The sequence below is a fragment of the Schistocerca piceifrons genome, chromosome 1 (genome assembly GCF_021461385.2).
Source record: "Schistocerca piceifrons isolate TAMUIC-IGC-003096 chromosome 1, iqSchPice1.1, whole genome shotgun sequence".
NCBI lineage: Eukaryota > Metazoa > Arthropoda > Insecta > Orthoptera > Acrididae > Schistocerca > Schistocerca piceifrons.
Window position 1 is genome coordinate 42,356,360 of NC_060138.1, and position 13,755 is coordinate 42,370,114.

The 13,755-nt window shown below is 47.5% G+C and overlaps 1 protein-coding gene across 1 annotated transcript in view; it reads right to left on the reverse strand.

Annotated features, from left to right (window-relative positions):
• The window catches only part of LOC124794985, a 161,329-nt gene that overhangs the window by 20,549 nt on the left and 127,025 nt on the right, over positions 1–13,755 (reverse strand). Inside the window, exon 4 of the mRNA XM_047258734.1 lies at positions 6,507–6,719. Coding sequence (XP_047114690.1) covers positions 6,507–6,719 — 213 coding nt within the window. The remainder of the gene's footprint in view (positions 1–6,506; positions 6,720–13,755) is intronic.

Genomic DNA, 13,755 nt, shown 5'->3' on the forward strand with positions numbered 1-13,755 from the left:
GTGGTAACCAAGAAGGTGCTTAAAACATCAATGTAGACCTGTGCTGTAATAGTGCCACGCAAAACAACAAGGGTGCAAGCTCCCTCCATGGAAAACACGACCACACCATAACACCACCGCCTCCGAATTTTACTGTTGTCACTACACACGCTGGCAGATGACGTTCACTGGGCACTGGCTGTACCCACACCCTGCCATCGGATCACAATGTGGCCACATTGTGTACCGTGATTCGTCACTCCACACAACGTTTTTCCACTGTTCAATCGTCCAATGTTTACGGTCCTTACACCAAACGAGGCGTCGTTCGGCATTTACCGGAGTGATGTGTGGCTTATGAGCAGCCACTCTACCATGAAATCCAAGTTTTTTAACCTCCCGCCTAGCTGTCATAGTACTTGCAGTGGATCCTGATGCAGTTTAGAATTCCTGTGTGATGGTCTGGATAGATGTCTGCCTATTACACCTTACGACCCTCCGCAACTGTCGGCGGTCTCTGTCAGTAAACAGTCGTGGTCTGCCCGTACGCTTTTGTACTGTAGTGTCTCTTCCAGTTTCCACTTCACTATCATATCGGAAACAGTATACCTAGTGTTGTTTAGGTGTGTGGAAATCTCACATACAGACGTATGACACAAGTGACACTCTATCACCTCACCACGTTCGAAGACCGTGAGTTCCGCGAAGTGGCCCATTCTGCTCTCTCACGATGTCTAATGACTGCTGAGTTCGCTGATATGGAGCACCTGGCAGTAGGAGGCAGCACAATGCACCTAATATGTAAAACGTATATTTGGGGGGGGGGTCCGGATACTTTTGATCAGATAGTGTAATAATTTTTATTTTGTCAGTAGTTACATGCATAGAATGCCCAGCGTATAAATTTAGATAATTTTATTTAGTTGTCTACTCTTCCATTACAGTATATAAAACTACACAGGAGAGTCACATTAATGTTCGACGTCAAAGTGCTAGAACCACCCGCAACGGCAAGTGGCAGCACTGGCAGTGGAGGGTATAAAAGCGTGTCCCGCGGACGAGGAGAACAGTGCAGTTGTCGTAATGCGGAAACGGGGAGATTCGTCTGACGTCCAGGAGGGCCTGGAGGGGAAGCATTTCCGAAACGGCTAAGTATGTAAACGGTTCGTATGCTGCAGTGGGTAAAATATAGCAAAATGGCGCTCTCCAAAACCGGCGCTGAGGCAGCTGTGTTGCGCCACGGGCCGAAAAATGACAGGGCTGAACGACGGCTGCGGAGGTGTGTACTGGCCAGTATACGTGAAACTGCTGAACAACTGACCGCCCAGGCGAACTGAGGAGCTACCAACAGTGTCTCCTCAATGCCGAGTGCTGTTCAGCGGCGATTGAGGGATGAATTTGCACGCCAATACTCAACTGGACTTCTACCGAGTGGTCACAGAATAATGAATAACGTTTCATCGTCCATCGGACAGATGGCCGTTGGCATGTGCGGGGTGAAACGTCTACGGAGGCCTTAGGGTCTGCGGAATGTTTTCGTGGCGTTTCTTGAGTGACCTCGTCATTCTGAAAAGCACACTGGATCAACACAGGTATGTATCTACGTTTTAGAGCTGTATCAACCCCTACGCGTAATTTGCTTTTCCTCGGCACGTCGGCATCTACGAGCGGGACAAAGCTACCTGTCACACAGCGCGCAGTATTCGTGAGTGGTTCGAATGGCACCAAGATGAGTCTAACACACTCCCCCTGCCACCACACTCCCAGGATTTAAACCAAATAGGCAATCTGCGAGACAATCTCGATAGGGCTCTTGGCGCGATGGATCCTCTACCGAGAAACGTGGCGCTGGTGGCCGTGGCCCTCGGCTCCACACTCACGCCGGCCCCTGCCAGAACCACCTCTTCCCGCGCGTCTCACGGCAGCCTTTACTGCAAATTAAGTGCCTACGCGGGCTTCTGACAGGTGGTCACCGTGTTGTGCTTGGACAGTGTATACTCGTTGTATTAGGCAATGCACGTTTTTATGAATCAAAATGCAATTCTATAGTGACAAACATAACAATGCAATTATTGGATTGCTCAGTTTTTAAGAGGGCACAGAAAATAAACTCATATTAGAAGACACACAAAAACGTTGTGCTTGGCATATCTTAACACGATCGGGCATTCTAAGTGCTAGGCACTTACATACAGTTTTCTGGGAGCAAATACGATTAAAGTGTCGGATAAGACATTTAAATATAGAGAAGGTTTTAGCTAATAAAGTATTTCAGTTCATTGACACAAAGGGGTAAACATTGTGTTTGATACTGCTTGATTTTGTACATTTGAAAACAGTTACATAAGAGCGAACATAGTTGCAGTCATTATTAAATTGTTTCTTTACTCAGAAGATATAATACACAATACTTTTTTTGAGGTATTTGCAGTATTGAGAAAAAATGGAAAGTTTATCAAAATTGGACGTATTCATTACAACGGAGTTATTCGCAATCCTTCTTTATTCGAAATGGTCTAACTATTTCAGTCTGCAGCTGCCTGTCTTTTTATTTCCAAACTACCGGTTCTGCAATGTCGCCCATCTTCAAGTCATATTTCTTAGTTACAGAGAAACTAGTCGAAAAAGAACAACGGTTCGCTGCGATATATACACTGAAGCGCGAAAGAAACTTCTATGGGCATGCGTATTCAAATGCAGAGATATGTAAACAGCCAGAATACCGCGCTAGAAACACATTAGCTGGTTGGAGGGGTCGCGTTTCAAACTATATCGAGCAGACGGTGCTGTACGGGTATCGATACAGTCTCATGAATCCATGGACCCCGTATGTCAGCAGGGCACTGTTCGAGCTTGTGTAGGCTTTGTAATGGTGTGGGGCGTGAGCAGTTGTAGTGATATGGGACTCCATGATATGTCTACATACGACTGTCGCAAGTGACACGTACGTGAGCATACTGTCTGATCACCTGCATCCTTTCATGTCCATTGTGCATTGCAACGGGCTTGGGCAATTCCAGCAGGACAATGCGACACTCCACACGTCCAGAATTGCTACATAGTGGCTCCAGGAACACTCTTCTGAGTTTAAACACTTCCGATGGCCACCGAAGTCGCCAGACATGAACATTATTGAGCACGGTTCAAATGGCTCTGAGCACTATTGGACTTAACATCTGAGGTCATCAGTCCCATAGAACGTAGAACTACTTAAAGCTAGCTAACCTAAGGACATCACACACATCCATGCCCGAGGCAGGATTCGAACCTGCGACCGTAGAGGTCACGCGGTTCCAGACTGTAGCGCCAAGAACCGCTCGGCCACTTCGGCCGGCTATTGAGCATGTCTAGGATGCCTTTCAACATGCTGTTCAGAAAAGATCTCGACCCCCTCTTACGGATTTATAGACAGCCCTGCAGGAGTCATGGCGTCAGTTCCCTCCTGCATTAGATCAGACATTACTCGAGTCCATGCCACGTCGTGTTGCGGCACTTCTCCGTGCTCGCGGGGGTCCTACACGACAATAGGCAGGTGCACCAGTTTCGTTGGTTCTTCAGTATACGTTGAGTATACGACAGTGAACTGACTGTTCATTTACGACAAGTTACTCTGTACCTAGAACGTATCACCTGAATATGGACGACACTGCCCGGACTCCGTAATTTGGAAATAAAGGGGCAGCGACCTGCAGTCTAAAAAAATTAGACGATAAGGGAAAGCGTAAGTTGTTAAGCTAGCTATTTCTAGACAGCATCACTTACTTCATTTTTGTTGAGTTGTAAAAAATAAGAAAACAACAGTCGGTTAACTTAGAATTATATGCCCTAGCTTCTGTGAAGCAATTGGTGTACGCTTGCGAGGTTCATTTACTGCCTGAGCGACTCACTATACGGATGTGAACAACACAAATGTTATATTTTGTGCTCTTGTGCTCTTTTCCACTTTCCACTAAATTTCCCCTACTTCCTTCTACAGGTTTCTGATAAGATGCTTGTGGCAGCTTGAGGAAGAAGATGGAGGGGTGAGGAGGGAGAAGGAGGGTCTCGGTGTGGTTGCGTCCACCGGAGGTTCTTTGTCACACTGCGAGGGCGAGCCTGCTGATGACCTTTTCCAGAGGGATCCACTCAAATTCACGAATGTCTCGCGCTGCTGCTATGAACCCTGCGTGTTCTCACCAGTCTGCCACACGTGTGAGGGGGCCCAGTCTGACCCTGTGGCGCCCTGCCGCCCAGTGCGCCGCGCCCTCTTCCTCCACAACTGACGGCTGTGCTTTCTGGCGCGGCGGCGTCTCGCAGTCTGCTACAGTGACAGTCAGCCATTCCGCTTTTGTTTTTCGCTCAACCGTCCATTTTACTAGCGGCAACCTTTCTTCGACGGTAGTCCAGGTGTCCATTCTGCCTCGCCACAAGAACCGGCGTCCAGGTGTGTCCATCGGACCGCAGCTTCCGCATTTTGCGGTGTTACGGCAGCAGCTTCGCCGTTAGTGGGCACAACATCATGTCTTACTTTGTTCCACGTCACTTGCACTGCGGATGGAATCACCGATTCTGTCATGTTCTGCCACGCCTTCTTCTGTTTCCGGCCCGGAAACTTCGAATTCGACCTTAAGAAGTTCTGTCTGGCAGTATGGAATCGCACTTCTTCCTAATACAGAAATATCCCATCTTCAGAAATTTCCTTGTTAGAAAGTAACTCGTTGGTTTTGGAGCTTAACAGTCCGCACATGTCCGTGGGACTTATCTCTTAAACTAACGAGTTACTTTCTTTGACAAAAATTTGGCGATCGCTAATTGTTAAATACAAATTTGGCACTAACACAGTGGTCATAGTTCTTACGACATAAAAATATATAAGGTTAGCCAACTCCATAACGTTCTTATGCAAAGACTGGAAAAAAAAATCGCAACTCTAAGAAGGAGTTGTGCGACATAAATGAAAGTTGGTAGGCCTGTTTCTACATTTGAATAATGGTGTCTAATCAGATTTTACGCCACTACAAGCATGCAAATCAGGTTTTCTTTAAATACACGCTGTAACTGTCGTGATCTTTAGTTGCTTTTGAGATTGGACGTTGTGTGTTGATGGCAGTCAAGAATGCTGTTAGGGTGATAAAGACGCCATTATCAGTGCCTTTCTGAGTTTGAACGAGGTCGTATAATAGGGCTACGAGAAGCTGGATGTTGCTTCTGCGAAAGACCTGTCAGGAACGTAGTCTCTGTACATGACTGCTGGCAGAGGTGGTCACGAGAATGTACGGTCGCGAAAAGACCGGGCTCCGGACGGCCACGTGGAACTACCGATAGGGAAGACCATCGAGTTCGGCGTATGGCTCTGTCGCGTCGCAATACATCTGCAGCAGCACTTTGAGCAACAGTTGACACTACAGTGAGACAGCGAACTGTTACAAATTGTCAATTTCAACGACAGATCCGAGACAGACGCAGTGAAGTGTGCATTCCACTGAGCGCCAAACCACCACCACTTGTGACTTCACTGGTATCAAGCAAGAGCTCATTGGTTGGCAGGGTGGACGTCTGTTGTGTTTCCTGATGAAAGCTGTTTCTGCCTCGGTGCCAGTGAAGACCATATGTTGATCAGAAGGAGGCCAGGTGAGGGCCTCCAAGCAAACTGTCTGAATGCTAGACGCACTGGACCTAAACCTCGGGTTATGGTCTGGAGTCCGATTTTGTATGATAGCAGGAGCACTCTCGTTGTTATCCCTCACAACCTGAAAGCCAATCTGTACATCAGTTTGGTGATTCGACCTACTGTGCTGCCATTCGTGAACAGCATTCCAGAGGATGTTTGCCAGCTGGATAAGGTTCGCCCACGTACCGCTTTTGTAACCCATCACTTCTACAGACTGTCACTACGTTGCCTCGTCCTGCTCGATCACCAGATATGTCTCCAATCGAACGCGTATTGGACAGCGTCGAACGACAATTCCCGTCTCATCCACAAACAGTATTTTCGGTCTTGCGATTTTTCTCCCACGATCACGTGCTAGGAGCATCGCTTGTGGAGACAATAAGAAATGCAGAAGTTGCAGATATTCACGGATATAAAAAGCGTATTGACCTACCAAGCACAACAGACATGGAACTCCATACCACAAACTGACATCCGGCACCTGCATATCGCAACGCACTAAGGTATGCACGCTTGCATTCAACATCCTGGCGGTTACAACAGTTATTAATGTCCCAGCATTATACATTTGCAATGGCTTACCTCGCACTTACATTAACCTATGATCTTTCAATGTTAATAACTTAAATATATTACCCAGACAAATGTAATCCCGAAATTTCATTACTCTACATTAGTTATTTTTTGGTATTGCTACTTTTCCCCCCCACGATCAGGCCCTAGGAGCATCGCTTGTGGAGACAGCAAGGAATGCAGAAGTTGCACATATTCGAGGAGATCAAAAGTGTAAGTGCCACCAGAACAAATGCTGGAACTGCTGCGTTAACTGTGACACGTTTCAGTACTGGCCGTGCAGCGCGCGCGCGCACGCACCCACCTGTCCTCCATGCCCATGACGTAGCCGATGACGCGCCAGAAGTGCACGATGCCCTCCTCGCCGCCGCGCTCGATGCCCAGCTTCTCGGGCGCCACCATGGTGAAGCCGATGAAGCCGAACTGCGTGACGGCCATGTCGAACTGCGAGATGCTGCCCGCCGAGCGGCTGGCGGCGCAGTGCCGGCCGCGCACCTCGGTCAGCGACTTGAACGCCCTGCCGAGAGAACACTGATACAGCTTCTCCCCCTCTCGGGCGATCGGGCGACATACAGATAAACGAAGCGTAAAGCGAGCGCAGTTCAGCGGCGACACTCGGCACTAACTTTGTACAGGGCCGGCAAAATAAAACTGGTCCGGATAATACTTCGTGCACCTCAACGTAGGCAACCCAACATACACCATCTGCCCTTGGCAGAGCTGAAGAACTACTGTAGGCTATCAAGGACTATTGTAAGTAAATGTACAAGTGTAGACTACGGTAGGTTTCCTAGTAGCCTTGGTCAGTTAAGATCGTAACCGCATTACCTGTATGTTAGGTGTGTTGCTTACCGAGTCGTATGTAGACGCCATTTTGACGCTGTACTACGGCTCTGCCGTCTGTCAGGACTGTTTGAAACCTCACCGGCTCACAGAACAAACATCAAATGTAAAGCACCAACAAGGACGTTTGTCTATGTACATTAATGGCTTTTTTTTTTTTAAATGTGGGTATTACTTATTGAACGACCCTCGTCGATTCACCAAGAAACAGAAGTGATGAACCGTCTTTAAACTGGCTGAGGAAATGTAAAGGACTGTGTAACCTACGGACTATTTTTGTTCTATGTAACTACCTTGCTGTTACTTAAAAATTAACAATATTTATAGCAAAATAGAGATTTTCAATGTTTAATTCAGATTTTATTCGAAAATTGTTGATTTGTTACGTGAAACAGAGGAATGTTTTTGTAAAACTAAGAAAAACAATACACATTTATAATTTAGCACTAAAAACGCAATTTCCTCAAATAAAAAAGACTAAAGTAAAAAAGACTGCGTATTAAAAACATATCAAACATCACTTCAAAACTTTGTCGAAACGAGTGAGGTGGCGCAGCGGTTAAGACACTGGGCTCGCATTCGGGAGGAAGATGGTTAAACTTTATGTCAGCCATCTTGATTTAGGTTTTCCGTGAGTTCCTTGAATCGCTTCAGGCAAGTGCCGGGTTGGTTCCTTTGAAAGGACACGACCGATTTCCTTCGCCGTACTCCTCTAATCCGAGTTTGCGCTCCGCCTCTAATGACCTCGTTGTCGATGGGACTGTAAGCACTAACCTCCCCTTCCGATGCTTCATCGAGCTTATACAAAACACGTGTCTGTTGCCAGAACGCGGTTTTTACTCTGGAGCAGAGTGTGCGCTCACATGAAACTTCATGACAGGTTGAAACTGTGTGCCAGGCCGAGGCTCGAACTCGGGACCTTTGTCTTTCGCAGGCAAGTGCTCTATCGAGTAAGTTGCACAAGCACGACTGACGATCACTCCTCACGGCTTGACTTCCGCCAGTACCTCGTCCCCTCCCTTCCAAACAACTTACCAGGCAAAGTAAGGAGAATTTGTCAGTCGTGTCTGGGTAGCTAAATCGGTAGAGTACGTGCCCCCACAAGGCAAAGGTCTCGAATTCGACGCTCGGTCCGGCACGCCGTTTTAACCTGCCAGGAAATCTGATGTTTCTGTTGTTTGGAAACAACTTTCGCACCTATCAATAATAGCACGAAACTCTTGCCTTTGATTATGATAAAATGAAATGTCGTGTGGTGAGGGCCTGCTGGCGGGTAGACTTGAACGCCTAGTTCAAGTATTTTGAAGTGACACCACTTCGACGACTTGCGCGTCGATGAGCATGAAATGATGACGACGACACAGGCGCCGAGTCCTTGAGAGGAGAAAATCTCCAACCAAGCGCCGGCCGGGGTGGCCGTGCGTTTCTAGGCGCTAGAGTCTGGAACCGCGTGACCGCTACGGTCGCAGGTTCGAATCCTGCCTCGGTCATGGATGCGTGTGATGTCCTTAGGTTAGTTAGGTTTAAGTAGTTCTAAGTTCTAGGGGACTGATGACCTCGGATGTTAAGACCCATAGTGCTCAGATCCATTTGAACCATTTTGAACCATCCAACCAAGCCGGGAATCGAACCCTGGCCCCTCGGCATGAGAAGCCCGTGCGCTGTCCACACTGCTGCGGTGGCGGACTTTGATTATGATGAAGAACATTCTATTGAGTGCAAAAAACAACAATTATTACTTAGAGTAGTTTTTGTTTTTAGTATTTTATCTATCCTCAGTAACTGTAGCTGCTTATAAAGAAAAAAGTAACCATTTGCGTAAAAGGAATTTAATTTCTTTACAGATTCGGGGCAATTAGCGCCCTTCCTCAGAAAGTTATACTTATCGCATTAATTGTGAGTGTCAACAATAAGATCCGTACATCAAAACTTCGTGGTCATGTGGTTCATTGTACCGGTAAAAAAGAAAGTGTATCTCCCTCCTCCTCGCTTAAGTGAACGATAATACGTTGTGTTTCCGGGAGACACACTCCCAAAACTCTTGAAAGAAAGCACACTTGGTATTTATGCACATATGTGATTCAAAACGTGATGGAGAGCCCACTCTGTTTGCACGCCTGTTCGTGAACACTTGCTGTAGAGGTTACCTGATAGGCGCACTGGAAGAGGAGGGCGTTCTCCCTATCAGTTAATTCATTAAATAAAACACCTTTAAGGACAGGGCAATTTTATTGACAAGTGAGGTGACAGGTAGCCATTGTAGGAGAATTCGATAGCAAATTCAGACCAAAGGGACACGCACGCCACAGTAAATGATGACGAAACAACCGCGTCAATACACAGTGCATCCTCGTCTGGAGGCAGCGCTGGAGTCTATTCTCGCATGCAAACTATCGTAAAGGTGCCGAGTGGTATCTGCGACAGATTGTCCCATGCAGCTTGCATCTTTTGTTGCAGTTCGGCAGTGGTTCTTGCAGGCCCTGGAGAACGAGTAAGTTCCCACTTCGCCGTGTCCCATGCCTGTTCAGCTGGCGAGAGATTTGCTTGTCAGGGAGGTTGTTGTACACCACGAAGAGCACATTGCGTCGCAGCAGCAGTATGTGGGCGTTCATTGTCCAGCTGAAAAAGCACGTCACCTCCTCGTCAAGATACGGCAGTGCCACAGGGATAATAGCCTGTGCGATGTATCGAGAAATGGTTACTTTACGCTGCAGAAACACCACATGTGACAGCGAGTTGTAGCTGCCGAGCCCTCATATCATGAAGCCTGAAATGGGATCTATGTGTCATGGGCGAATGCACTCTGGAGTAGGCAGTTTGCCAGGGCTACGCTGTAAACGTGTACGACCATCACTCGCATACAGACAGAATCTATTCTCATCACTGAAAGCAACAGAGCGCCATTTCGTTGTGCAGTCGACTCTTTCACGACACCAGAGTAGCAATGCTTGGCAGTGTAGTGGTGTCAGTGGTAGCTTGGCAAAAGGCACCCATGATCTTAATCCCGCTAATCCTGCTGAAAGCAGACGTTCCCCAATACTCCCAATGACGCAACGTGTACCAGTATTTCTTGTCTGAATGATGTTCTGTCGGCTACCGCCGCTTGCACAGTGCGTCGACCTTGACGTGCGCCTGTACTATGCAAACGTCCGGAACCTGCTCTACGGGTGTGGGAGTGTTCCACATACCACTGTTGATAGCAGCGACACACCACCGATAATTTGCACCCATCATGTGAAGCAATCCATCAAAATGTCCATCCACTTTTCCACAGGCCCACAGATCAACCGCGCTCAGGTGTCTGAAGCTGTTCAACGGGAGTATGTGTCTGGTAGCGAGCGCCGCGGGTTTCGAATCCGCGCCAGACGCGCACGGACCTCTATTACCACTAGAGGTCTCTGCAGCCGCCGCGCCGTAAGTCGTGGTTGCGCGCGCTCCTGACCCGCGTATAATGTGAGGACGCCACTGTGGAGCACGTGGTCGCGGCGGGCAATACAGACGTACGTCATCATGTATTTAAGCGCCTGCCTCTCACTCAGCGAGGCACTCTAATATTCGCGTGAGTCTCTCGATATCTCGCTTACAGACACCGTGTTTACTTTGCTCATTTCCGTGTACGAGTGGACGTTGAGTTCGTGAGGTTTTCGCTTGTGACCCCGTTGCTTCTTGCGTGTTGTTGTTCTCGGTGTCTTGCTCAGCCGTCTGTCGTTGTGGGTGTCCGTCTTGTTCGTTCGCGGGCCGCCCCCGTTCGGTCCCGCCGCGCTTTCGCTCACGGCGACCCCGCAGCCGTTCCGGTCGCGGTTACAACAATGTACTTGTCAGTGGGGCATGATTGTACCATAGAACGAATGTTGCAAATACTGTTCACGTTCAAAGACAGTGCAGTTACTGCCCGCATAGTCCAAACAGAGGGTGGAAATACAGGCCTCCTGCATGCCAGCTGACCTCTGATGATTCTGACAAATGAATCGCTAACCTGTCAGTACGCTCATAACGTGCGTTGACGGCACCGAACACTATCGCTGGTGGTGGTTCACTTTTTCCCCATAACACAATAAATAGTATGAATCCAGAGATGTGAAAAATCTTAGGTACGACACACCTATCTGGTTTGTAAGGGATCCCTTGCCAAGAATTCTCGCTCCCTGTGACATTGCCCTAACAATACCTGTGTTGATCGCAAAAAGGAAAGAAGATTAAGGTTTTATATACCATCGAGGAGGAGGCCATTGGATACGAGGCACAAGCTCGTGCCAGGGAAGAAAATTAGTTGCACGTTTTGCGAAGGACTTTTCCCAGCATTTTCCCTCTGCGATATTGTGAAACTCTAAACTGAAACGGACAGTCGGCGATCTGAACTGCACTCCTCTCAAATATGACTCCAGTGCTTCACCACTGCCTCAGCCACCTCGTTTGGCGCCGACTGACCAAGTGGTGGTCACGGCGAAACACTGTGCAACAATTGAGTCGCTTAAATGCAAAACTGTTCATGTCCACTTTTTAAAAAAATTGAGTTGGCAACTCTGGATTGTAGAGCATGACATTTTACACATGCTTGAAATGCTATTTATGCTCAAAGCTCTCCATGTCCTATGGAAAACAGCTCACGAGAAGTGTGGTTAGATTCAAAACTGTCCATGTCCATCAGTAAGTTGGGCGCAAAACTTGCCTTGTCCCTTTTGACAAATCGCATTGAAGGCTGGGGTCATGTGACTGTAATGCAAGATGGCTACCATAAGCATGTAAACATTGTACTTGTGTGGTCTCTTACAGCTGTTTATTCTGAATGTTATACACATTCTCAGAATGCTATAAAATTATGCCTAATTATAATTCTGAAATCAACCTACCAGTGTCCGTATGCAAACGTGGGAAACACTTAGGACACATAAACCCGAGCTGCATTACGAACACGGTTGTTCCTATTAATGAAAAGAAACTGGAGGATGTTTCAAAACTCCTCGAGAAACACTATGGTGAGTCCTGGAGGGAACGTGAATCCCTGTCGTGGTACATGACATTACTAGTTTCCAGTGGGTCAGGGGCATCAGTTGAATCAGAATGCCTAGCAGGAGAAGATGAAGACATTGTTCCAGATATGATGTGTTAAGTGGATTGCAGTTTGTCAGTTGTTACACCATGTATCTTAAATATTAAAAGAAATTAAAACTGAATACACAGTTTTATGTTCATGCCATATCCTCTCCTGATGTACAACTAGTCAGGTTGAAAACTGTACATGTCCATTTCAGTTGCATGCGAAAGTGGCCATCTGCAAAGTCAGATGCAAAACAGTCCAAGTCCATTTTTATTTTCCTTATATCTTACATGCATTGAGTTCCTGATTTTTTTTTTTTTCAATAGCCCAAATGGTTTTGTACTAATCCATACTTATGTATACAACATACAGTGTAGGGCAGTTTGTATTTACCCAGTGAAAACAGTTTTTGCACTTTTTCTCAAAACTGGTTATGGAGGACATGGACAGTTTTGCATCTAGGCGACTCAATTGTATCTATACAGAAGATGGAGGAAGAAGTATTGCAGATTTAGAACCGTGTGTAAGAAATCATTCCTGGCCGCAGTTGCGGGCTCGGCGTGATGCCTACTGCGGACACCACAGCCGATAACCAGCGTCTGCAGAGAGGGCTCTGTCCGGCCAGGAGACGCTGGGTCGGTCTTCGCACAGTCCTCCTAAGAGCGTTGTGGTTGGGGCCTACAGTGCCGGCTTATCGGGAAATGAATGTCTCATAATGGTAAATGTATTTTTTTTCACTAGCTGCTTATTTTTTTTATGACCCAACGTCTAATTTCTTATGGTGGGTCGTATGTTGCCACTTAGCCGCTGTGACCGAGTCCGGGGTCCGGTGTGACTGAAAGTAACACCACCCCGGCTCCCGTCCCCACTCACACCGTTGCCCGTGTCCCGCCACGTGGAGGCGGGCTCTATTTGTTTACATCCATTTGATATCTTTTTTTTGTGCAGAATTAGAAAAACTTATAACTAATACATGTAAATGTATTGCAGAATCTATTGGGAATGAAATTCTGAAAAGCTCTCGCATGAAGCCTCTTTTACTAGCGTCATTGGGACACGGCAAAAGAAAATGCTGCTCTGGCTGACTGGCTGAAAGGCGTGAGTTTTGAAACAGCTGACGATTCGCGAAGTGGAGGGGCAGGTGGGCAGCGCTCGTGAGTGTGGGGGAGGAGTCGCAGACTCTGCGGGGCGGAGCTGATGTTTTGAGGACGTTCAGTGGGCACGGGTGGCTCTGAAAGGATTCGGAAACACGTTCCCGTGGGCGAGCGCGGAGTTACACGTAGTTCGCCGGTTTCCTACAACAGTGTCGCAGTTCAGAGCTCGTGCACGTGGTGAGTGGGAGAGGGCGCACAGCGGGGTGTAGAGCCATTAGTTGGCTGCAGGTGAACGAGGAGCATTTACCTAGGTGTGTCACTGAAGGCAATAAATTCCATTTGTTCCCTTGGAAATTTGGACTTTCGCATTTTCGTTCGTTGCTGATTTTGCAGTAGTGTGCTATAGTTGTTTTGGGGGAGGCTGTTGGCGAGAGTTATTTGGAAACCCAGCTGGAGGTGGATTCATGGCCGTTTGCCGTGTTCGTTCGTCAGTCTACTGGTCGGGTGTGAGAGTCTCTCTGAAGGTAACTGGATTGTTCCAGGCCATTTGTTAATGGCATAGGGGTAGTGGAAATTTC